Here is a 26,835-nt window from a genome sequence, read left to right as displayed (position 1 = left end):
GTCACTGTTGTAATGTAGGAAACGCAGCAGCAAATTAGCGCTCAGCAAGCTCCCACAAACAGCAATGTGATAATGACCAGATAACTTGTTGGGGAAAAAAGCTTGGGTGTCAGGCTAAATTGGACAGCTCCTCTAAAGAGCCGGCATAGGCACGATGAGCCAAATGGCCTCCTTCTGTGCTGTAAAATTCTGTGAGTCTCTGGATGGAAGGAGGAATGGGGGGGGAGGCTGTGAATACGGGAGGGTGAGGAAGGATAGACAGACGGAGAGAGGGTGAGAGAGTGTGGGAGAGGGAAACGGGGAGAGCAAGAAAGGCTGGGGAGAAAGAGATGCTGATGGTGTAATGAACAGCGTGCACAATATATTGGCGTTGTTGTTAATTTGTCTTGTGTCCTGTATTTCACTGCAACGTCCATGAACCAAATATTGAGCAACCCAAGTAGATTCTGCCTATTGGAACAATGTGATTGGAATCCATTGCTTCGGGGAGTAGAGGATCTGTGTAGAGTTCAGTCACCCAGTGGGCACTGAGACTAATAGATACTCAGTGAGGAACAGTGATCATTTAGCGAGGGGCAATGAGTTAATCTCTCCACTCCGCCGTCGCTAACCGCACAGACAGGGAGTTATCCAGAGACCTTCTGGTCTACGGGCCAGGAGCACACACAGGTCGTGCCCCCACACACGGATCGTGCCCCCACACACGGGTCGTGCCCCCACACTCGGGCAGAGATTTGGCAGATGCAATATAATGTTGGAAAGTGTGAGGTTATGCACTTTGGCAGAAAAAATCAAAGAACAAGTTATTATCTAAATGGAGAGAAACTGCAAAGTGCTGCAGTACAAAGGGATCTGGGGGTCCTGGTGCATGAAACACAGAAGGTTAGTATGCAGGTGCAGCAGGTGATCAGGAAGGCCAATGGAATCTTGGCTTTTATTGCGAGGGGGATGGAGTATAAAAACAGAGAAGTCTTGCTGCAGTTATACAGGGTATTGGTGAGGCCACACCTGGAATACTGCGTGCAGTTTTGGTTTCCATATTTAAGAAAAGATATACTTGCTCTCGAGGCGGTTCAGAGAAGGTTCACTCGGTTGATTCCGGAGATGAGGGGGTTGACGTATGAGGAAAGGTTGAGTAGGTTGGGACTCTACTCATTGGAGTTCAGAAGAATGAGAGGCGATCTTATCGAAACATATAAGATTGTGAGGGGGCTTGATCGGGTGGATGCGGTGAGGATGTTTCCACTGATGGGTGAGACTAGAACTAGGGGGCATAATCTTAGAATAAGGGGCTGCCCTTTCAAAACTGAGATGAGGAGAAACTTCTTCACTCAGAGGGTAGTAAATCTATGGAATTTGCTACCCCAGAGAGCTGCGGAAGCTGCAACATTAAATAAATTTAAAACGGAGATAGACAGTTTCCTAGCAGATAAGGGAATTAGGGGTTACGGGGATAGGGCAGGGAGGTGGACCTGAGTCTAGATTCGGATCAGCCATGATCCTATTGAATGGCGGAGCAGGCCCGAGGGGCCGTATGGCCTACTCCTGCTCCTACTTCTTATGTTCTTATGTGCCCCCACACGCGGGTCGTGCCCCCACACGCGGGTCGTGCCCCCACACGCGGGTCGTGCCCCCACACACGGGTCGTGCCCCCACACGCGGGTCGTGCCCCCACACACAGGTCAGTCGTGCCCCCACACATGGGTCGTGCCCCCACACACGGGTCGTGCCCCCACACGCGGGTCGTGCCCCCACACGCGGGTCGTGCCCCCACACGCGGGTCGTGCCCCCACACGCGGGTCGTGCCCCCACACACGGGTCGTGCCCCCACACACGGGTCGTGCCCCCACACACTCAACATCGGCAGCTGCTAAAACATGGAAGGTGTGGGTGATAAATTTGGAGAGTGACCTGTGCACATTCAGCCTATGAACCAGAGAGAGTGCAGGGTGTTGTTGAAAATCAGACAGACAACGAGCATTGGAACAACAGTCGGTTTATTAGAGGGATGACAGGTTACAAAGCACTGGGAATCCATAGAACTGCTGCTGTTTATTTTATGCAGTGAGGTGGGCAGAAAGGAGTTTGCATTTTATGACGAGCTTCACTGGGAATAGCTGAGATTCGACAGGTGTGGTTCAGGACAGGTGTGCTTTGACCAGGTGAGGATATTCCCACTTGATGCTCAGGTGAAGCCAGGTTGTCTAGTGCCACTGAAAGTCTCCCGCGAGCTGTTGAGGTCTGTTGGACCTGTCCTCTCAGTGTACGCAGGCCATGAAATCCTTGCTGATGCTCTGTGGTTTGGGGGTACTCGACCATGCAGCGAGCTGATCGGGTGAATCGTATTTATAGTACTTTGAGCCCACAAACAGGTAGACCCCCTTGGTGTTACACATCGCCCCGTCGACATGGGAATGGCTGATACGGATGCCATGGCCCAGAACCTTGGGCGTCTCTTCCAGGTTGACGCTCTGCAAATGATTACCTGCAACATCAGAGCGTAAGGAAGGTTAGAAAGAAAGAGCTTGAAATTCTACAGCACCTTTCACAACCTCAGGACATCCCAAAGCGCTTCACAGCCAATGAAGTACTTTTTTGAAGTGTTGTCACTGTTGTAATGTAGGAAATGTGGCAGTCAATTTGCGCACAGCAAGATCCCACAAACAGCAATGACCCTCTCAGTGCGGGCGGGCTATCAAGTAACTGTGTGATGTATCTCAGCACAAAGCAGCCCGCTTGATTGGCACTCCATCCACCACCTTAAACATTCACTCCCTCCACCACCGGCGCACCGTGGCTGCAGTGTGTACCATCTTCAAAATGCACTGCAGCAACTCGCCAAGGCTTCTTCGGCAGCACCTCCCAAACCCGCGACCTCTTCCACCTAGCAGGACAAGGGCAGCAGGCGCATGGGAACACCACCACCTCCAAGTTCCCCTCCAAGTCACACACCATCCTGACTTGGAAATATATCGGCTGTTCCTTCATCGTCGCTGGGTCAAAATCCTGGAACTCCCTCCTAACAGCACTGTGGGAGCACCTTCACCACACGGACTGCAGCGGTTCAAGAAGGCAGCTCACCACCACCTTCTCGAGGGCAATTAGGGATGGGCAATAAATGCTGGCATAGCCAGTGACGCCCACATCCCAGGAACAAATAATAAAAGTGTGTGATTGGCCGCATGACGTATCTCAGCGTGTGACTGGTTGTGTGATTGGCCGAGTTGGTACCAGCTACATACTGAGTGGATATTATGGGGTAGATTTTCACCTTTTATCACCCAAGCACTAAACAGAAAAAGGAAATTCTGTCGGAATCTCTGCCGGTAATACAACTATTCTAAATTTCCTTCTATTTCAATAAATGGAGAGAAATTCCTGAGGATTCTGTAAAGGGTGCAGTACACACCCCACTGACGTCCCGCTCCACACAGACAATAATCCACACACAGGTAAAGACTAAATTCTGCCCCTGTCGGTGAATAGTCAGTAATGACACCCACATTCTGTTCCTTTTCCGCCTTTCCTAATGGGCTTATATAAAACCGGATCGCCCCATGAGGGACCACTGATAGCAACGTGCAGTGTCCGAGGCCAGAGGGCAACACAAGGGCATTCTATTTTAATGTGATTTTGTTATTTAGTTTATTTCACTTCACAATCTTTTGGTACTATTTCCCCTTCGAGAGAGGTACTACATCTTTTACAGCCACCTCGGTTTAACGTCTCATCCAAAAGACGGCACCTCCGACTGCAGTGATCCCTCAGTACTGCACTGTAGTGCCAGCCTAGATTTTGTGCTCAAGTCTCTGGAGTCATAGAGTCATAGAGTTTTACAGCACAGAAAGAGGCCCTTCGGCCCATCGTGTCTGCGCCGCCCATCCATCCCTGTCCAGTCTAATCCCATTTTCCAGCATTTGGTCCATAGCCTTGTATGCAATGGCATTTCAAGTGCTCATCCAAATGCTTCTTGAATGTTGTGAGGGTTCCTGCCTCTACCACCCTTTTAGGCATTGAGTTCCACATTCCAACCACCCTCTGGGTGAAAAAGTTCCTCCTCAAATCCCCTCTAAATCTCCTGCCCCTTACCCTGAATCTATGCCCCCTTGTTATTGACCCCCCCACTAAGGGGAAAAGTTCCTCTTTATCTACCCTATCTATGCCCCTCATTATTTTGTACACCTCAATCAGGTCCCCCCTCAGCCTTCTCTGCTCCAAGGAAAACAACTCCAGCCTGTCCAGCCTCTCTTCATAGCTGAGGCACTCCATCCCAGGTAACATCCTGGTGAATCTTCTCTGCACCCTCTCCAAAGCAATCACATCCTTCCTATAGTGAGGCGACCAGAACTGCACACAGTACTCCAGCTGTGGCCTCACCAGCGTTTTGTACAGCTCCATCATAACCTCCCTGCTCTTATATTCTATGCCTCGGCTAATGAAGGCAAGTATCCCATATGCCTTTTTAACCACCTTATCTACCTGCTCCGCTGCCTTCAGGGATCTATGTACATGTACACCAAGGTCCCTCTGACCCTCTGTACTTCCTAGGGTCCTACCACTCATTGTGTATTCCCTTGCCTTATTTGTCCGTCCAAAATGCATCACCTCGCACTTTTCAGGGTTAAATTCCATTTGCCACTTTTCCGCCCATCTGACCAACCCGTTTATATCGTCCTGTAGCCGGAGGCTTTCCTCCTCGCAATTTACCACCCCACCAATTTTCGTGTCATCTGCGAACTTACTGATCATACCTTTTACATTTTCATCCAAATCATTTATGTAGATCACAAACAATAAGGGACCCAGCACCGATCCCTGAGGTACCCCACTGGACACAGGCTTCCAGTCACAAAAGCAACCTTCGACCATCACCCTCTGCCTCCTGCCACTCAGCCAGTTTAGGATCCAACGCGCCAAGGCACCCTGGATCCCATGGGCTCTTACCTTCTTGACCAGCCTCCTATGCGGGACTTTGTCAAAAGCTTTACTGAAGTCCATGTACACCACATCCACAGCATTTCCCTCATCCACCCCACTAGTCACCCCCTCGAAAAATTCGATCAGATTTGTTAGACATGATTTACCCTTAACAAAGCCATGCTGACTATCCCCGATTAATCCTTGCCTCTCCAAGTGGAGATTAATTTTGTCCCTCAGAATTTTTTCCAATAATTTCCCCACCACAGATGTTAGACTCACTGGCCTGTAATTCCCTGGTTTATCCCTGCTACCCTTCTTGAATAATGGTACTACGTTAGCTGTTCTCCAGTCCTCTGGTACATCCCCTGTGGCCAGAGAGGTTCTGAAAATTAGTGTCAGAGCCCCTGCAATCTCCTCCCTTGCCTCCCACAGCAGCCTGGGATACATCTCGTCCGGGCCTGGGGATTTATCCACTTTTTGGCCTGCTAAAACCGCTAGCACCTCCTCCCTCTCGATGCTAATATGTTCAAGTATGTCACAGTCCCCTTGCCCGATTTCTATGTCTGCATCGTCTTTCTCCATAGTGAACACAGATGCAAAAAATTCATTTAAAACCCCGCCTACATCCTCTGGCTCTACACACAGATTGCCACTTTGGTCCCTAATGGGCCCTACCCTTTCCCTGGTTATCCTCTTGCCCTTAATATACTTATAAAACATCTTAGGATTTTCCTTTATTTTGCTCGCCAGTGTTATTTCATGGCCCCTCCTCGCCCTCCTAATTTCTTTTTTAAGTATGCCCCTGCACTTTTTATACTCCTCTAGGGCTTCTTCTGTCTTTAGTCTTTTGTAACTGCCAAAAGCCCCCCTCTTATTTCTAATGCATTTTTGTATATCCCTTGTCATCCAAGGTTCCCTTTGCTTGTTGGTCCCACCCTTGACCTTTACAGGAACATGTTGGCGTTGTACTCTCTCTATTTCCCTTCTGAAAGTCTCCCACTGTTTTGATGTGGATTTTCCTATAAGCAGCTGCTCCCAGTCCACTTTGGCCAGATCCTGCCTTATCATATTAAAATCGGCCTTCCCCCAATTTAGAACCCTTATTTCCGGGCCGTCTTTGTCTTTTTCCATGACCACCTTAAATCTCACCGAATTATGGTCACTGTCGCCAAAATGCTCTCCTACTGACACTTCCACCACTTGCCCGGCTACATTCCCCAGAATTAGGTCCAGTACCGCCCCCTCTCTTGTAGGACTTTCTACATGTTGGCTCAAAAAGCTCTCCTGGATGCACTTTAAGAATTCTGCACCCTCTAAGCCTTTCACACTCTGACTGTCCCAATTTATATTGGGGAAGTTGAAATCCCCCACTATTATTACCCTATTATTTTCGCACTTCTCGGAGATTTGCCTACATATCTGTTCCTCTATCTCCCCCTGACTGTTTGGGGGCCTATAGTACACTCCCAGCAAAGTGCTTGCCCCCTTTTTGTTTTTAAGTTCTACCCATATGGCCTCATTAGAGGAACCCGCTAATATATCATCCCTCCTTACAGCAGTAATTGACTCCTTAATTAATATTGCAACACCCCCTCCCCTTTTACACCCCCCTCTGTCTCGCCTGAAGATTCTATACCCCGGAATATTGAGCTGCCAGTCCTGACCCTCCCTCAACCATGTCTCCGTGATAGCAACAATATCGTACTCCCATGTGTTCAACAACAACTTCAGTTCATCCACCTTATTTGCAAGACTCCTTGCATTAAAATAAATGCCTTCCAGCCCTGCCATATTCTCTTTTGCCTTCACATATTTGCTCTGCCTTCCCAGCTGACTTGTTTTTCCCTCTGTATTTGGCCGTAAATCACCCCCTACTATAGCTCCACTCTGTACCCCAACCCCCTGCCAAGTTAGTTTAAACCCTCCCCAGCAGTGCTAGTAAACCTCCCCGCAAGGATATTGGTTCCCCCCTGGTTCAGGTGTAAACCGTCCGACTTGTACAAGTCCCACCTTTCCCAGAAGCAGACCCAGTGATCCAGGAAACTAAAGCCCTCCCCCTTGCACCATCCCTTTAGCCACGCATTCATCTGTTCTATCTTCCTATTCCTATACTTACTAGCACGTGGCACCGGGAGTGGGATTTGAACCCACAACCTTCTGACTCAGGTAGGAGGACCCTAGGTAAAGTGCTGGAGGAACCTCAGCCTTTGCCCTTGTCCAACAGGTATGAGGTTCTTGCTGCCTGTGTGGTTGAGGGAAAAGCCTGCAGGATGGATGAGCAAGCTGACCATGGCACCATGGTACAGGAGGCCATTCAAGTGGGGGCAGTGAAAGGGAATGTAGTTGTGGTAGAGGACAGTATAGTCAGGGGGATAGATACTGTTCTCTGCAGCCGCGACCGGGAGTTCCGAAGGTTGTGTTGCCTGCCCGGTGCCAGGGTTAAAGACATCTCCTCACGGCTGGGGAAGAACTTGGAGAGGGAGGGGGAGGATCCAGTTTCATGGTCCACGTAGGAACCAACGGCATAGGTAGAACTAGGAATGAGGTTCTGCTGAGGAAGTTTAAATTAAAAAGCAGAACCTCAAAGGTAATAATCTCTGGATTGTTAGCTGAGCCACGCGCAAATTGGCATAGTGACAAACAAATTAGAGGTTTAAATGCGTGGCTCAAAGAGTGGTGTGGGAGGAAGGGGTTTCAGTTCACGGGGCAGTGGCACCAGTTCTGGGGAAAGAGGGAGCTCCACTTAAATCGGGCTGGGACCAGTGTCCCGGTGAACCGAATAACTAGGGCAGTAGACAGGGCTTTAAACTAATGAAGGGGGGGGGGGGTGGTGCGAGGGTTCAGGAAAGAGTAAATTTAAAAGCAATGAGAGAAATGTCAAGGCTCGAGAGCAGAGCAGAGTTTTGGGTAAAAATAAGCAGAGTGGGTCAGGAAGGGACAGGGAGAGTAACAAAGGTCATAGGGCATCAGTGACTGAGGGGACATCAGGGAAAAATAGAAATAAGTCAAAGCTAAAGGCACTGTATCTGAATGAGTGAAGCATTCGCAACAAAATAGATGAATTAATAGCGCAGATAGAAATTAATAGGTTTGATCTAATAGCCATTACGGAGACGTGGTTGCAATGTGGCCAAGGTTGGGAACTAAATATTCCAGGATACTTAACTTTTAAAAGAGTTAGGCAAAATGGAAAAGGAGGAGGGGCCCTGATAATAGAGGATGGGATAAAGACAGTAGAGAGAAAGGATCTTAGCTCCGAAAATCAAGAAGTAGAATCAGTTTGGGCGGTGCTAAGAAACAGCAAAGGGCAGAAAACATTGGTGGGAGTTGTTTATAGGCCCCCAAACAGTAGTTGTAATGTAGGGCAGAGTATAAATCAGGAAATTAGAGGCGCATGTAACAAGGGTAATACAGTAATCATGGGGGACTTTAATCTACATATAGACTGGGCAAACCAAATTTGCAGTAATAGTGTGGAGGACCAATTCATGGAATGTATGCAAGATAGTTTTCTAGATCAGTATGTTGAGGAACCAACTGGGGAACAGGCTATTTTAGATCTAGTATTGTGCAACGAGAAAGGGTTAATTAATAACCTTGTAGTAAAGGGGCCTTTAGGGAAGAGTGACCATAATATGATAGAATTTTATATTGAGTTTGAAAGTGATTTAGTTAAATCCGAAACTAGGGTCTTAAATCTAAACAAAGCAAACTACGTAGGCATGAGAGGCGAGTTGGCTAAGGTAGGTTGGGAAACTACATCAAAAGATATGATGGTACAGAAGTAAGGGCTAGCATTTAAAGAATTAATACATAATTTGCAATAAATATACATTCCTTTAAGGCACAAAAACCCCACAGGAAAAGTGGTCCAACCGTGGCTAGCAAGAGAAGTTAAAGATTGTATTAGATCAAAGGAAGAGGCTGATAATGTTGCCAAGAAGCCTGAGGATTGGGAGGATTTTCGATTTCAGTAAAGGAGGATGAAGAAATTGACAAAGAAAGGGAAAATAGAATATGAGAGTAAACTAGCGAGAGACATAAAAACAGACTGTAAAAGCTCCTTTAGGTATGCAAAACGGAAAAGATTAGCGAAAGTAAATGTGGGTCCCTTACAGGCTGAGACAGGAGAAATTATAATGGGGAATAAGGAAATGGCAGAGAAATTAAACAAATACTGTGGGCTGGATTTTCATTTAGGAGGCGGGACTACAACTTTCGGGGTTGTAGTCCCGCCTCCATCGAGTTCTAGCCAACCCACGCGATTTTGACTTGATTGACCTTGTTGAGCCCACCCAGCGGGCTCAGCAGGCCAATTAAGGGCCACCCGGCAACAGGTGACATCACAGATTGACATGTCAAGACCTTTTGACAGATGAAATATCAGTGTTTCACACTGTTTGAAGCTGTCAAACACTGACAATCTGTACTCCAGGTTAATTCCTTCCTCTCAGGATGATTTAGAGATCTCCCCGGAACAGAAAGCTGAATGCTGGAACTTTTGACAGATCGCGGCCATTCTGCTTTCTGTGCCGGTGAGATGAGGGACTCCCGAGACCTGAAGGAAGGAAGGCTGTAAAGGTAAGTACATGTATGTAAAACTTCTTTAAACACTTTACACAGACCAAACGCACTTACCTCTGCACTCATCACTCACCTGAACACCGGACATCTCGACCTCTCCAAGCCCTTCATCTCGACGGCCCGCCTCGCTAACTTGGTGTGGTTTGGAGCCGTCGGGAATCCCACATTTCACCATTGAAAATAGGGATTAGACTAAAAACTGCCTGTTAACTACCTGTTAATTGGCAGTTAATTGGCACTAATCCCTTCCCGCCTCGGGGAGGCGGGTCACATTGCGGGGCGGGTACCCGCCTCCTTTGAAACTGGCATGGAGGCGGGTTGGGGGCGGGATGGGTTCATGCCCCCCGATTTCGGGATTTTAACCCCCCACACGCCTCCAATCCTGCCTCCATGGCCCAATAAATTTCATTAAGATGGAGAATGAAGTAGTTGACTCAGAGACTAGGGTCCTCAATTTAAATAAAGGAAACTACGATGGTCTGAGGAGCAAGTTGGGTAGGATTGATTGGGGAATGGCACTCAAAGGGTTGACAGTGGATAGGCAATGGCAAACATTCAAAGACCGAATGGATGAGCTACAGAATTTGTTCATCCCAGTTTGGCAGAAAAATAAAACAAAAAAGGTTACTCAACCGTGGCTAACAAGGGAAATTAGGGATAGCATAAGATCCAAGGAGACGACATATAAATTGGCCAGAAAAAGCAATAATCCTGAGGATTGGGAGCAGTTTAGGATTCAACAAAGGAGGACAAAGGGACTAATTAAGAAAGGGAAAATAGAATATGAGAGTAAGCTAGCTGGGAACATAAAAACTGACTGTAAAAGCTTTTATAGATATGTGAAGAGAAAAAGATTGGTGAAGTCAAGCGTAGGTCCCTTGCAGTCAGAATCAGGGGAATTACTGATGGGGAAACAAAGAAATGGCAGACCAACTAAATTCACACTTTGGTTCTGTCTTCACAAAGGAAGACACAAATAACCTCCCAGAGATGCCGGGGAACATAGGGCCTGATGAAAGGGTGGAACTGAAAGAAATCAGTATTTGTAGGGAAATGGTGTTAGGAAAATTGATGGGACTGAAGGCCGATAAATCCCCAGGGCCTGATAATCTACATCCCAGGGTACTTAAGAAAGTGGCCCTAGAAATAGTAGATGCATTGCTGGTCATCTTCCAGAACTCGATAGACTCTGGAACGGTTCCCATGGATTGGAGGATAGCTAATGTTACCCCACTATTCAAAAAAGGTGGTAGAGAGAAAACGGGGAATTATAGACCGGTAAGCCTGACATCGGTAGTGGGGAAAATGCTAGAATCTATTATAAAAGATGTAATAGCAGAGCACTTGGTAAGCAGTGACAGGATCGGACAAAGTCAACATGGATTTACAAAAGGTAAATCATGCTTGACTAATCTACTGGAATTTTTTGAGGATGTAACTGGTAAAATAGATAAGGGAGAACCAGTGGATGTGGTGTATTTGGACTTTCAGAAGGCTTTCGATAAGGTCCCACATAAGAGATTAGCGTGCAAAATTAAGGCACATGGGATTGGGGGCAAGGTATTGACTTGGATAGAGAACTGGTTGGCGGACAGAAGTGTAGTGTCCGTGTGTAGATAAAGACACTTAAGACAGGAGTTGGTTCATAGGTATTTACTAAGCAAGTCTGGGGGGGGGGGGGGGGGGTGGTTTCTAGGGGGGGGGGGGGGGTGGTTTCTAGGGGGGGGGGGGGGGTGGTTTCTAAAGGATATACACAATACACAGGCTTATATAGCCCAAGTGGCAATTACCGGCATTACGCACACCTGGGGCTCTTAAAGGCACATACACCATAATTGCTCTTAAAGGCACATACACCACAAGAAGGCAGAGAGTTGGAATAAACGGGTCGTTTTCCGAGTGGCAGGCAGTGACTAGTGGGGTACCGCAAGGATCGGTCCTGGGACCCCAGCTTTTCACAATATATATTAATGATCTGGATGAGGGAATTGGATGTAGTATCTCCAAATTTGCAGACGACACAAAGCTGGGTGGGAGGGTAAGCTGTGAGGAGGATGTCGAGAAACTCCAGTACGATTTGGACAGATTGGGTGATTGGGCAGAAACATGGCAAATGCACTATAATGTGGATAAATGTGAGGTTATCCACTTTGGTGGCAAAAACAGGAAGGCAGATTATTATTTGAATGGCAATAGATTGGGAGAAGGAGAAGGGGAAGTGCAAAGAGACCTGGGTGTGCTTGTGCACCAGTCGCTGAAGGTAAGCATGCAGGTGCAGCAGGCGGTTAAGAAGGCAAATGGTATGTTGGCCTTCGTAGCAAGAGGGTTCGAGTACAGGAACAAGGATGTCTTGCTACAGCTGTACAGGGCCTTGGTGAGACCGCACCTTGAATATTGTGTGCAGTTTTGGTCGCCTTACCTGAGGAAGGACGTTCTTGCCATGGAAGGTGTGCAGCGAAGATTCACCAGGCTGATACCTGGGATGGCAGGAATGACGTATGAGGAGAGATTGTGTCGATTGGGCTTATACTCACTGGAGTTTAGAAGATTGAGAGGGGATCGCATCGAAACCTATAAAATTCTGTCAGGCCTGGACAGACTAGATGCAGGAAGGATGTTTATGATGGCCCGGGAATCCAGAACCAGGGGTCATAGTCTAAGGATAAGGGATAGGCCATTTAGGACTGAAATGAGGAGGAATTTCTTCACCCAGAGAGTGGTGAACCTGTGGAATTCTCTGCCACAGAGGGCGGTGGAGGCCACTTCATTAAATATATTCAAAAAGGAGTTGGATATATTTCTTAAGGCTAAAGGGATCAAGGGATATGGGGAGAAGGCAGGGACAGGGTACTGAATTTGGATGATCAGCCATGATCTCATTGAATGGCGGAGCAGGCTCGAAGGGCCGAATGGCCTACTCCTGCTCCTATCTTCTATGTTTCTAAAATCCTGCCCTTTGTGTCTGTCTTCACGGAAGAAGGCGCAAAAAACTTCCAGGAAATAGTGGAGAACCAAGGGTCTAGCGAGAATGAGGAACTGAAAGAAATTAGTATTAGTAAAAAAATAGTACTGAAGAAATTAATGGGACTGAAAGCCAATAAATCCCCCGGACCTGATAGTCTACATCCTAGGGTTTTGAAAGAGGTGGTCATTTTCCCAAATTCCATAGATTCTAGAATGGTTCCCTCGGATTGGAAGGTGGCAAATGGAACCCCACCGTTTAAGAAAGAAAATGGGGAACTACAGACCAGTTAGTCTGACAGCAGTAGTAGGGAAAATGCTAGAATCTATTATTAAAAAGGCGTTAAAAGGGCACTTAGAAAATAATAATAGGATTGGGCAGAGTCAACATGGATTTAGGAAAGGGAAATCGTGTTTGATGAATCTATTAGAGTTTTTTGAGATTGTAACTAGCAGAATAGTTAAGGGGGAACCAGTGGATGTGGTGTATTTGGATTTTCAGAAGGCATTCGATAAGGTGTCACACAAGAGGTTATTAAACAAAATTAGGGCTCATGGGATTGGGGTAATATACTCGCATGGATTGAGGATTGGTTAACGGACAGAAAACAGAGAGTAGGAATAAACGGATCATTTTCGGGTTGGCAGGCTATAACTAGTGGGGTACCGCAAGGATCAGTGCTTGGGCCTCAGCTATTCACAATCTATATCAATGATTTGGATGAGGGGACCAAATGTAATATATCCAAGTTTGCTGATGATACAAAGCTGGGTGGGAATGTAAGTTGTGAGGAGGATGCAAAGAGGCTTCAAGGGGATATAGACAGGCTAAGTGAGTGGGCAAGAACATGGCAAATGGAATAAAATGTGGAGAAATGTGAAGTTATCCACTTTGGTAGGAAAAATAGAAAAGCAGAATATTTTTTAAATGGTGAGAGATTGGGAAATGTTGGTGTTCAGAGGGACCTGGGTGTCCTTGTACACCAATCACTGAAAGTTAACATGCAGGTACAGCAAGCAATTAGGAAAGCAAATGGTATGTTGGCCTTTATTACAATGGATTTGAGTATAAGAGTAAAGACGTCTTACTGCAATTATATAGGGCCCTGGTGAGACCACACCTGGAGTATTGTGGACAGTTTTGGTCTCCTTACCTAAGGAAGGATATACTTGCCATAGAGGGAGTGCAACGAAGGTTCACCAGACTGGTTCCTGGGATGGGGGGATTGTCCTATGAGGAGAGATTGAGTAGACTAGGCCTATATTCTCTAGAGTTTAGAAGAATGAGAGGTGATCTCATTGAAACTTACAAAATTCTTACAGGGCTTGACAGGGTAGATGCAGGGAGGATGTTTCCCCTGGCTGGGGAGTCTAGAACCAGGGGTCACAGTCTCAGAATAAGGGGTCGGCCATTTAGGACTGAGATGAGGAGAAAATTCTTCACTGAGGGTGGTGAATCTTTGGAATTCTCTACCCCAGAGGGCTGTGGAGGCTCAGTCATTGGGTATATTCAAGACAGAGATCGATATTAAGTGAATTAAGGGATATGGGGATAGTGCAGGAAAGTGGAGATGAGGTAGAAGATCAGCCATGGTCTTATTGAATGGCGGAGCAGGCTCGAGGGGCCGAATGGATGAACTACAGAACTAAAGACCTCATGGATGAATTACAGAATTTGTTCATCCCAGTTTGGCATAAAAATAAAACAAAAAAGGTGACTCAACTGTGGCTAACAAGGGAAATTAGGGATAGCATAAGATCCAAGGAGATGACATATAAATTGGCCAGAAAAAGCAGTAAACCTGAGGATTGGGAGCAGTTTAGGATTCAACAAAGGAGGACAAAGAAATTAATTAAGAAGGGGAAAATAGAATATGAGAGTAAGCTTTCAGGGAACATAAAAACTGACTGAAAGCTTTTATAGCTATGTGAAGAGAAAGAGATTGGTGAAGTCAAGCGTAGGTCCCTTGCAGTCAGAATCAGGGGAATTTATAATGGGGAACAAAGAAATGGCAGACCAATTAAATACATACTTTGGTTCTGTCTTCACAAAGGAAGACACAAATAACCTCCCAGAGATGTCGGGGAACGTAGGGTCTGATGAAAGGGAGGAACTGAAAGAAATCAGTATTTGTAGGGAAATGGTGTTAAGGAAATTGATGGGATTGAAGGCCGATAAATCCCCAGGGCCTGATAATCTGCATCCTAGGGTACTTAAGGAAGTGGCCCTAGAAATAGTAGATGCATTGCTGATCATCTTCCAACATTCGATGGAATCTGGAACACTACCCATGGACTGGAGGGTAGCTAATGTTACCCCACTATTCAAAAGAGGTGGTAGAGAGAAAACGGGGAATTACAGACCGGTAAGCCTGACATCGGTAGTGGGGAAAATGCTAGAGTCCATTATAAAAGATGTAATAGCAGAGCACTTGGAAAACAGTGACAGGATCGGAGAAATTCAACATGGATTTACAAAAGGTAAATCGTGCTTGACTAATATACTGGAATGTTTTGAGGATGTAACTGATAAAATAGATAAGGGACAACCAGTGGATGTGGTGTATTTGGACTTTCAAAAGGCTTTCGATCAGGTCCCGCATAAGAGATTAGCGTGTAAAGTTAAGGCACATGGGATTGGGGGCAAGGTATTGACTTGGATAGAGAACTGGTTGGCAGACAGAAAGCTAAGAGCTGGAATAAAGGGGCCTTTTTCCGAGTGGCAGGCAGTGACTAGTGGGGTACCGCAGGGATCGGTCCTTGGACCCCAGCTATTCACAATATATATTAATGATCTAGACAAGGGAACTAGATGTAATATCTCCAAGTTTGCAGACGACACAAAGCTGGGTGGGCGTGTGTGCTGTGAGGGGGATGCCGAGAAACTCCAGGATGATTTGGACAGGTTGGGTGATTGGACAGAAACATGGCAGATGCAATATAACGTGGATAAATGTGAGGTTATCCACTTTGGTGTCAAAAACAGGAAGGCAGATTATTATCTGAATGGCAATAGATTGGGAGAAGGGGAAGTGCAACGAGACCTGGGTGTCCTTGTGCACCAGTCGCTGAAGGTAAGCATGCAGGTGCAGCAGGCGGTTAAGAAGGCAAATGGTATGTTGGCCTTTGTAGCGAGAGGGTTTGAGTACAGGAACAAGGATGTCTTGCTGCAGTTGTACAGGGCCTTGATGAGACCACATCTTGAGTATTGTGTGCAGTTTTGGTTGCCTTATCTGAGGAAGGATGTTCTTGCCATGGAGGGAGTGCAGCGAAGATTCACCAGACTGATACCTGGGATGGCAGGAATGGCGTATGCGGAGAGATTGGGTCGATTGGGCTTGTACTCGCTGGAATTTAGAAGAATGAGAGGGGATCTCATTGAAACTTATAAAATCCTGACAAGACTAGACAGACTAGATGCAGGAAGGATGTTCCCGATGGTCGGGGAGTCCAGAACCAGGGGTCACAGTCTAAGGATAAGGGGTAAGCCATTTAGGACAGAAATGAGGAGGAATTTCTTCACCCAGAGAGTGGTGAACCTGTGGAATTCTCTACCACAGAAGGCAGTAGAGGCCAATTCATTAAATATATTCAAGAAGGATTTGGATATATTTCTTAAGGCTAAAGGGACATGGGGAGAAAGCAGGGACAGGGTACTGAATTTGGATGATCAGCCATGATCTCATTGAATGGTGGAGCAGGCTCGAGGGGCCGAATGGCCGACTCCTGCTCCTATTTCTTATGTTCTTCTGTTCAGAGGCGAGAGTGTTGCCCACTGAGCCACTTCCTATTGCCGACAAAATTTTCCGTCCAGTTGAGCTAATTGGCCAAACTTCAACCATCCTGAAATTGCTTTACAATCTCACCTCTGGAACTTCGGCAACTGATTTCCGAAAATTGAAGTAATTGTCAGCTGGTTATCTGCTCTCTGCCTGCTTCGCTACCTCCCTAACTCGCTCCAGGAAAATTCCTTCCTCCCCACCTGAACATTGACAGTGTCCCACTGCTGCTAACTGAGGGAACAGGCTGGCAATATTCCACAGAGATTGTCCAACATGTACATTTGTCTTACCCAAGATCACGTAGAGGAGGGCAGTTTCTGGACAGATGAATGTCGCACTGACACCTTCAGCAGGAATTCCCAGTTCTTCGGTGACAGGTTTGGGATATCCCTTAATCAGCGAGTAATGTGCCTCAGCTTTGTATATGAACAGCTGTGACCCCTGCAAATCAAAGGAGCGGTGAGAATAGACGACACCTTGGGCTAGTTTGACACTATTTTCATTGTATTATTTCCAGCACTGCCTCACCCAGCATTCCCAGGAAATCAGCAATCCTCCCTCATCGTTATCAGTGAGAAACAGAATAGACACATACTGAGGGAGCGTCAGAAATAGAGACCGAGGGACCGTCAGAAATAGAGACCGAGGGACCGTCAGAAATAGAGACCGAGGGAGCATCAGAAATAGAGACCGAGGGAGCGTCAGAAATAGAGACCGAGGGAGCATCAGAAATAGAGACCGAGGGAGCGTCAGAAATAGAGACCGAGGGAGCGTCAGAAATAGAGACCGAGGGAGCGTCAGAAATAGAGACCGAGGGAACGTCAGAAATAGAGACCCAGGGAGCGTCAGAAATAGAGACCCAGGGAGCGTCAGAAATAGAGACCGAGGGAGCGTCAGAAATAGAGACCGAGGGAGCGTCAGAAATAGAGACCGAGGGAGCGTCAGAAATAGAGACCGAGGGAACGTCAGAAATAGAGACCCAGGGAGCGTCAGAAATAGAGACCCAGGGAGCGTCAGAAATAGAGACCCAGGGAGCGTCAGAAATAGAGACCGAGGGAGCGTCAGAAATAGAGACCGAGGGAGCGTCAGAAATAGAGACCCAGGGAGCGTCAGAAATAGAGACCCAGGGAGCGTCAGAAATAGAGACCGAGGGAGCGTCAGAAATAGAGACCGAGGGAGCGTCAGAAATGGAGACCGAGGGAGCGTCAGAAATGGAGACCGAGGGAGCGTCAGAAATGGAGACCGAGGGAGCGTCAGAAATAGAGACCGAGGGAGCGTCAGAAATGGAGACCGAGGGAGCGTCAGAAATGGAGACCGAGGGAGCGTCAGAAATGGAGACCGAGGGAGCGTCAGAAATGGAGGCCGAGGGAGCGTCAGAAATGGAGACCGAGGGAGCGTCAGAAATGGAGACCGAGGGAGCGTCAGAAATGGAGACCGAGGGAGCGTCAGAAATGGAGACCGAGGGAGCGTCAGAAATGGAGACCGAGGGAGCGTCAGAAATGGAGACCGAGGGAGCGTCAGAAATGGAGACCGAGGGAGCGTCAGAAATGGAGACCGAGGGAGCGTCAGAAATGGAGGCCGAGGGAGCGTCAGAAATAGAGGCCGAGGGAGCGTCAGAAATAGAGGCCGAGGGAGCGTCAGAAATAGAGGCCGAGGGAGCGTCAGAAATAGAGGCCGAGGGAGCGTCAGAAATGGAGGCCGAGGGAGCGTCAGAAATGGAGACCGAGGGAGCGTCAGAAATGGAGACCGAGGGAGCGTCAGAAATGGAGACCGAGGGAGCGTCAGAAATGGAGACCGAGGGAGCGTCAGAAATGGAGGCCGAGGGAGCGTCAGAAATAGAGGCCGAGGGAGCGTCAGAAATAGAGGCCGAGGGAGCGTCAGAAATAGAGGCCGAGGGAGCGTCAGAAATAGAGGCCGAGGGAGCGTCAGAAATAGAGGCCGAGGGAGCGTCAGAAATAGAGACCGAGGGAGCGTCAGAAATAGAGACCGAGGGAGCGTCAGAAATAGAGACCGAGGGAGCGTCAGAAATAGAGACCGAGGGAGCGTCAGAAATAGAGGCCGAGGGAGCGTCAGAAATAGAGACCGAGGGAGCGTCAGAAATAGAGACCGAGGGAGCGTCAGAAATGAACACACGGTGACGAACGCGCCTGCTGACATCAGGGATCCGATCCTGCAGATCTCCGAAGGTGTGTCCAGTCTAGGACCTGCGACTTGCCTGGATGAAGTACATGTTCATGTTCCAGCTGAAGACTCCGTCTATCTTTCCGTGCAGGGATGGCCAGCTGGAATTTGTTGGCCAGGCGTGCCAGCCATCTCGTTTCGAGTCCAGGCGGAAGTACCAGCTTTCTGGAAGGTAACCAGAAGCACAAGTTTAGTGCAGAAGTGGCCAAGAGGAAATGTAGATGAGACGCTGGGCATGAAAGGACTAGTGCTCACACTGAGTCCGGCACCTGCGAGAAGCCTCTCTGCTCACTAGGGAGCAGGCCCCTGGGCCTCAGTGTCTCACTAGCTTCACCCTGCTCTCCCCACCATTGTTACTAAAGATGCTGACTCCCTGCTGGGGGACACGGGTCCCCTGCTGTCTCTTTCAAGTGGCCGTTCTGGTGTGAACCTGGAGAGGTTGCTGCTGCAAGGATATCTGACTGTGAGGGGCCTCACAACCGAACCTTCTCCTTTCATAGAGGTATATGGCTGGATTTTCATTGAGGAGTCGGGTAGGAGGCGGGACTACAACTTTCGGGGTTGTAGTCCCGCCTCCAACGAGTTCTAGCCAACCCACATGATTTTGACTTGATTGACCTTGTTGAGCCTGCCCAGCGGGCTCAGCAGGCCAATTAAGGGCCACCCGGCAACAGGTGACGTCACAGATTGATAGTTCATCTGTCAAGACCTTTTGACAGATGAAATATCAGCGTTTCACAGCTGTTTGAAGCTATCAAACACTGACAATCTGTACTCTAAGTTAATTCCTTCCTCTCAGGCTGATTTAGAGATCTCTCCGGAACAGAAAGCTGAATGCTGCAACTTTTGACAGCTCGCGGCCATTCTGCTTTCTGTGCCGGTGAGATGAGGGACTCCCGAGACCTGAAGGAAGGAAGGCTGTAAAGGTAAGTAAAGGTTAGTAGAACTTCTTTAAACACTTTACACACACCAAACACACTTACCTTTGCACTCATGCACCCATCACTCACCTGAACACCGGACATCTCGACCCCTCCAGGCCCTTCAGCCCGACGGTCTGCCTTGCTAACTTGGCGTGGTTTGGAGCCATTGGGAATCCCACACTTCAACATTAAAAATAGGGATTAGGCTAAAAACTGCCTGTTAACAGGCAGTTAATTGGCACTAATCCCCTTCCTGCCTCGGGGAGGCGGGTCCCAGTACGGGGCGGGTACCCGCCTCCTTTGAAACTGGCATGGAGGCGGGTTGGGGGCGGGATACATAGAAACATAGAAACATAGAAGATAGGAGCAGGAGTCAGCCATTCGGCCCCTCGGGCCTGCTCCGCCATTCAACGAGATCATGGCTGATCATTCAAATTCAGTACCCTGTCCCTGCCTTCTCGCCATATCCCTTGATCCCTTTAGCCTTAAGAAATATATCCAACTCCTTCTTGAATATATTTAATGAACTGGCCTCCATTGCCCTCTGTGGTAGAGAATTCCACAGGTTCACCACTCTCTGGGTGGAGAAATTCCTCCTCATCTCAGTACTAAATGGCTTACCCCTTATCCTTAGGCTGTGACCCCTGGTTCTGGACTCCCCGGCCATCGGGAACATCCTTCCTGCATCTAATCTGTCTAGTCCTGACAGAATTTTATAAGTTTCAATGAGATCCCCTCTCATTCTTCTAAACTCCAGCGAGTACACGCCCAATCGACCCAATCTCTCCTCGTACGTCATTCCTGCCATCCCAGGTATCAGCCTGGTGAATCTTCGCTGCACTTCTTCCATGGCAAGAACATCCTTCCTCAGATAAGGCGACCAAAACTGCACACAATACTCAAGGTGTGGTCTCACCAAGGCCCTGTACAACTGCAGCAAGACATCCTTGTTCCTGTACTCGAACCCTCTCGCTATGAAGGCCAACATACCATTTGCCTTCTTAACCGCCTGCTACACCTGCATGCTTACTTTCAGCGACTGGTGCACAAGGACCCCCAGGTCTCGTTGCACTTCCCCTTCTCCCAATCTATTGCCATTCAGATAATAATCTGCCTTCCTGTTTTTACCACCAAAGTGGATAATCTTGCATTTATCCACATTATATTGCATCTGCCATGTTTCTGCCCAATCACCCAACCTGTCCAGATCATACTGGATTTCCAGGGCATCCTCCTCCCAGCACACTCTCCCACCCAGCTTTGTGTCATCTGCAAATTTTGAGATATTACATCCAATTCCCTCGTCTAGATCATTATTAATATATATTGTGAATAGCTGGGGTCCTAGGACCGATCCCTGCGGTACCCCGCTAGTCACTGCCTGCCACTCGGAGAACAACCCGTTAATTCCGACTCTTTGCTTTCTGTCCGCCAACCAGTTCTCTATCCAAGTCAATACCTTGCCTCCAATCCCACGTGCCTTAACTTTGCACGCTAGTCTCTTATGCGGGACCTGATCGAAAGGCTTTTGAAAGTCCAAATACACCACATCCACTGGTTCTCCCTTATCTATTTTACCAGTTACATCCTCAAAAAATTCCAGTAGATTAGTCAAGCACGATTTACCTTTCGTAAATCCATGTTGACTTTGTCCGATCCTGTCACTATTCTCCAAGTGTTCTGCTATTACATCCTTTATAATGGACTCTAGCATTTTCCCCACTACCGATGTCAAGCTCACCGGTCTATAATTCCCCGTTTTTTCTCTACCACCTTTTTTGAATAGTGGGGTAACATTAGCTACCCTCCAATCCATGGGTACTGTTCCAGAGTCTAGCGAGTTCTGGAAGATGACCAGTAATGCATCTACTATCTCTAGGGCCACTTCCTTAAGTACCCTCGGATGTAGATTATCAGGCCCTGGGGATTTATCGGCCTTTAATCCCGTCAATTTCCCCAACACCATTTCCCTGCAAATACTGATGTCTTTCAGTTCCTCCCTCTCATTATACCGTATGTTCCCCGACATCTCTGGGAGGTTATTTGTGTCCTCCTTTGTGAAGACAGAACCAAAATATGTATTTAATTGGTCCGCCATTTCTTTGTTCCCCATTATAAATTCCCCTGATTCTGACTGTAAGGGACCTACGCTTGACTTCACCAATCTTTTTCTCTTCACATATCTATAAAAGCTTTTACAGTCAGTTTTTATGTTCCCTGCAAGTTTACTCTCATACTCTATTTTCCCCCTCTTAATTAATCCCTTTGTCCTCCTTTGTTGAATCCTAAACTGCTCCCAATCCTCAGGTTTGCTGCTTTTTCTAGCCAATTTATATGTCCTCTCTTTGGATCTTACGTTAACCCTAATTTCCCTCGTTAGCCACGGTTGAGTCACCTTTTTTGTTTTATTTTTATGCCAAACTGGGATGAACAAATTCTGTAGTTCATCCATGTGATCTTTGAATGTTTGCCATTGCTTATCCACCATCAACCCTTTAAGTGACATTCCCTAATCAATCCTACCCAACTCGCGCCTCATACCATCATAGTTTCCTTTATTTAAATTCAGGACCCTAGTCTCTGAGTCAACTACTTCACTCTCCATCTTAATGAAGAATTCTATCATGTTATGATCGCTCCGACCCAAGGGGCCTCGCATAACAAGATTGCTAATTAATCCTTTCTCATTACATAATACCCAGTCTAAAATGGCCTGATCCCTAGTTGGCTTATCGACATATTGGTCCAGGAAACCATCCCGTATACACTCCAGGAATTCCTCCTCCACAGTATTGTTACTAATTGGGTTAGCCCAATCTATATGTAGATTAAAGTCACCCATGATAACTGCTGTGCCCTTATTGCACACGTCTCTAATTTCCCGTTTAATGCCACCCCCAACCTCCGCATTACTGTTTGGGGGTCTATACACCACTCCCACTAACGTTATCTGCCCCTTGGTATTTCTCATTTCTACCCATACAGATTCCACATCATCAGAGCTAATATCCTTCCTTACAAATGTGTTAATCCCCTCTTTAACCAGCAATGCTACCTCACCTCCTTTTCCTTTTTGCCTATCCTGAATATTGAATACCCCTGGATGTTGAGTTCCCAGCCCTGGTCACCCTGGAGCCATGTTTTCGTAATCCCAATCATATCATATTCATTTACCTCTATTTCCGCAGCTAATTCATCCACCTTATTTCGAATGCTCCTCGCATTAAAACACAAAGCCTTCAGGCTTGTTTTTTTAACGCTCTTAGACCGTTTAGAATTATTTACTGTGGCCATGTTTGGCTTAAACACTTGAATTCTCTGTCTGCCCACTGTTTTTCTCCTCGTCTTTTGCTTCTATCCTTGTTTCCCTTTCCTCTGTCTCCCTGCTCAGGTTCCCAAACCCCTGCCATTTTAGTTTAAATCCTCCCCAACAGCACTAGCAAACACTCCCCCAAGGACATCGGTCCCGGTCCTGCCCAGGTGCAGACCGTCCGGTTTGTACTGGTCACCCCTCCCCCAGAACCAGTTCCAATGTCCCAGGAATTTGAATCCCTCCCCCTTGCACCATTCCTCTAGCCACGTATTCATCTGAATGGGATGGGTTCGTGTCCCCCGAGTTTGGGATTTTAACCCCCCACACACCTCCAATCCCGCCTCCACGGCCCAATGAAAATCCTGCCCATAGAGTCATACGGCACAGAAGGAGGCCATTCGGCCCATCGAGTCCGTGCCGGCTCTCTGTGGAGCAATCCAGTCAGTCCCATTCCCCCGCTCTATCCCCGGAGCCCTGCAAGTTTATTTCCCTCAAGTGCCTATCCAGCCTCCCCTTGAAAACATTGATGTCTCCGCTTCCACCACTTCCGTCGGCAGCGAGTTCCAGGTCCTCACCACTCGCTGCGTAAAAAAGTTTTTCCTCACATACCCCCTGTATCTCTTGCCCAAAACCTTAAATCTGTGTCCCCTAGTCCTTGTACCATCAACTAGTGGGAACAGCCTTTCCCCATCTAGCCTGTCCAAACCCGTCATAATCTTGTACACCTCCATCAAATCACCCCTCAACCTCCTTTGCTCTAATGAAAACAAATCCAGCTTCTCCAACCTGTCCTTGTAGCTAAGATCCCCCATCCCCGGAACCATTCTGGTAAATCTCCTCTGCACCCTCTCAAGGGCCTTCACATCCTTCCTAAAGTGTGGTGACCAGAACTGGACGCAATACTCCAGTTGTGGCCTAACCAGCGATTTATAAAGGTTCAGCATAACTTCTCTACTTTTGTACTCAATACCTCTATTTATGAAGCCCAAGATCCCATATGCTTTGCTAACCACTCTCTCAATATGTCCCGCCACCTTCAGGGACCTATGCACATTAACTCCCAGGTCCCTCTGTCTCTGCCAATCTTACTTTCATCTTCACTTCCCCTCTCAACTTATTGTATTCGGTCTTGAAGAATCACCTGACATGCATCATACACCCTCTTTTTTTTGTTTCATCATCTTCTCTATGTCCCTCGTCATCCAAGGAGCCCTTGCTTTAGTTCCCTTACCCTTCCCTCTTGTTGGAATGTACCTAGCCTGTACTTGGAACACCTCCTCCTTAAAGATCACCCATTGTTCCGTTACAGTTTTTCCTGTCAGTCTTTGGTTCCATTTTAACCTGGCTAGATCCTTTCGCATCCCATTGAAGTTAGCCCTATTCCATTTCAGAAGTTCCACTCTAGATTGTTCCTTTCTCCTATCCATTGCTAATCTAAATCTTATGATACGATGATCACTCGTACCCAAGTGTTCTCCCACAGACACTTAGTCGACCTGGCTCATTCCCCAGCACCAGGTCCAGCAATGCCTCCTTCCTAGTTGGGCCAAGAACATATTGGTCAAGGAAATTCTCCTGAACACATTTCAGAAATTCCTCCCCCTCCTTTCCCTTTCCCCTAGCATTATCCCAATCGATATTTGGGTAATTAAAGTCCCCCAATATCAGCACTCTATAGCTGTTGCATATCTCTGTGATTTCCCTGCAGATTTGCTCCTCTACCTCCCTCTCACTATTTGGAGGCCTGTAGAATACCCCCAATAGTGTGATCATACCCTTTTTGCTCCTCAACTCTAACCAAATGGATTCTGTCCTTGTCCCCTCAAGAACATCCTTCCTTTCCAACACTACAATGTCTTCCTTAATCAGCACTGCCACCCACCTCCCTTTTTTCCTTCCCTATCTTTTCTGAACACCTTGTACCCTTGAATATTAAGTGCCCAGTCCTCACCGTTTTTAAGCCATGTGTCTGTTATTGCCACATCATCATATTGCCACACGGCCAATTGTGCTTTTAGCTCTCCAACCTTATTCACCACACTTTGTGTGTTTACATACATGCATTCTAAACCCATTTTTGAATTTTTCATAGTCTTTCTTAGTCTGCTCCTATCTAATATGGTACTACTTCCGCCTCCAGTACTACTTTCTTCTCTAGTACTATCCAACACACTCACTCCTCTATGCACCTTATTCCTCTTTTCTGCTCCTATATGCTAGTCAGACATACGTGCACCAATATACCCTCTAAATTGTCTTTGTTCTCCGTGGCCTGCTTATTTCTATGCGGGGTCCCTATAAATTTCTGTGCACGCGCGGTATTTGTTTAAAATATGGGATGTTGGCGTCGCTGGCAAGGCCTGCATTTATTGCCCATCCCTAGTTGCCCCTTGAGAAGGTGGTGGTGAGCCGCCTTCTTGAACCGCTGCAGTCCGTGTGGTGAAGGTGCTCCCACAGTGCTGTTAGGGAGGGAGTTCCAGGATTTTGACCCAGCTTGGAAAAGCTTGTGAGTGGCCTGTCCATACCTTGCAGATTACTGCTCGGCCGCGCATGCGCGCAGCTTAGAGAGAACGTTGACGTGCACTTTCCCGCAGGAGTCACTGGAGAGTGACCAGGAACAGGAACCACATTGAATATTCCCTTCTTAACATAGAAACATAGAAGATAGGAGCAGGAGTAGGCCATTCGGCCCCTCGAGCCTGCTCCGCTATTCAATGCGATCATGGCTGATCATCCAAATTCAGTACCCGGTCCCTGCCTTCTCCCCATATCCCTTGATTCCTTTAGCCTCAAGAAATATATCCAACTCCTTCTTGAATATATTTAATGAATTGGCCTCAACTGCCTTCTGTGGCAGAGAATTCCACAGGTTCACCACTCCCTGGGTGAAGAAATTCCTCTTCATCTCAGTCCTACATGGCTTACCCCAGGAGCTGAGGAAAGTCTGGTGATCTGACTGAGATCGTCTGTCAGTGCAGGCCAGCGATGGAACATAGAAACATAGAAGATAGGAGCAGGAGTAGGCCATTCGGCCCTTCGAGCCTGCTCCGCCATTCAACGAGATCATGGCTGATCATCCAAACCCTAGCACCCGGTCCCTACACCGACAGCCATCCCACCCAAGCCCTATCCCCATAACCCCGTAACCCCATGTATTTAATCCCCCCTAACACTAAGGGCCAATTTTTATCATGGCCAATCAACCTAACCCGCACATCTTTGGACTGTGGGAGGAAACCGGAGCACCCGGAGGAAACCCACGCAAACACGGGGAGAATGTGCAAACTCCACACAGACAGTCACCCGAGGCCGGATTTGAACCCGGGTCCCTGGCGCTGTGAGGCAACAGTGCTAACCACTATGCCACCACGCTGCCTGGGACCGTCCTGAACTGTCGGGCTCAGGGTGACACTGGACGGGGCATTTACTCACTGATGCAGGTCCTTTGCTCTTAAAGTGAAGTTTCAGACACACAGGTGCTTTGACATCATTCCCTGTTTGCTCCATTCGAACCCCCATTGATACGGGCCCCTGATCACCCGAGTGTGGCGCTCACCTCGGAATGCATAGATCCTTCCCAGCTGATCCTCATTGAACTCGTCGAATGATCGGTTACTGCAGCGGTCGTGGATGGAACCAGCTGCTGATTTGTTCCTGTGCCCATGACCTGTTTGATTGAAAGATCCAACAACATGAATCAGTTGGATTAGTAACAGTCACATTGACAACTGTGGGGACAGCACCCTGCGGGGAAAAAGCACCCTGTGGGGAAAGTGCACCCTGTGTGGGGAACAGCACCCTGCGGGGAAAGAGCACCCTGCGGGGAAAGAGCACCCTGTGGGGACAGCAGCCTGCTGGGTCAGCACCCTGCGGGGACAGCACCCTGTGGGGACAGCACCCTGTGGGGGAACAGCACCCTGCAGGGTCAGCACCCTGTGGGGAAAGAGCACCCTGTGGGGTCAGCACCCTGTGGGGAAAGAGCACCCTGTGGGGAAAGAGCACCCTGTGGGGACAGCACCCTGTGGGGACAGCACCCTGTGGGGTCAGCACCCTGTGGGGAAAGAGCACCCTGTAGGGACAGCACCCTGTGGGGAAAGAGCAGCCTGTGGGGAAAGAGCACCCTGTGGGGACAGCACCCTGTGGAGAAAGAGCCCCCTGTGGGGAAAGAGCA

At 47.8% G+C, this 26,835-nt stretch overlaps 1 protein-coding gene across 2 annotated transcripts in view; it reads right to left on the bottom strand.

Annotated features, from left to right (window-relative positions):
• Positions 1-1,979: 1,979 nt before the first annotated feature.
• The window catches only part of LOC147112197 (hemopexin-like), a 43,655-nt gene continuing 18,799 nt past the window's right edge, over positions 1,980-26,835 (bottom strand). For both annotated transcript variants that reach the window (XM_085999848.1, XM_085999849.1), the window contains 4 exons: positions 26,221-26,331; positions 18,463-18,593; positions 16,538-16,688; positions 1,980-2,485 (listed from right to left, as the gene is read on the bottom strand). In XM_085999848.1, the coding sequence (XP_085855974.1) occupies positions 2,259-2,485; positions 16,538-16,688; positions 18,463-18,593; positions 26,221-26,331 (620 nt within the window). In that variant the 3' untranslated portion in view covers positions 1,980-2,258. The remainder of the gene's footprint in view (positions 2,486-16,537; positions 16,689-18,462; positions 18,594-26,220; positions 26,332-26,835) is intronic.

Source organism: Somniosus microcephalus, chromosome 10 (assembly GCF_052327205.1).
Source record: "Somniosus microcephalus isolate GS21.2 chromosome 10, FLI_Smic_1.0, whole genome shotgun sequence".
Classification (NCBI taxonomy): Eukaryota; Metazoa; Chordata; class Chondrichthyes; order Squaliformes; family Somniosidae; genus Somniosus; species Somniosus microcephalus.
This window is presented reverse-complemented; position numbering and strand designations above follow the sequence as displayed.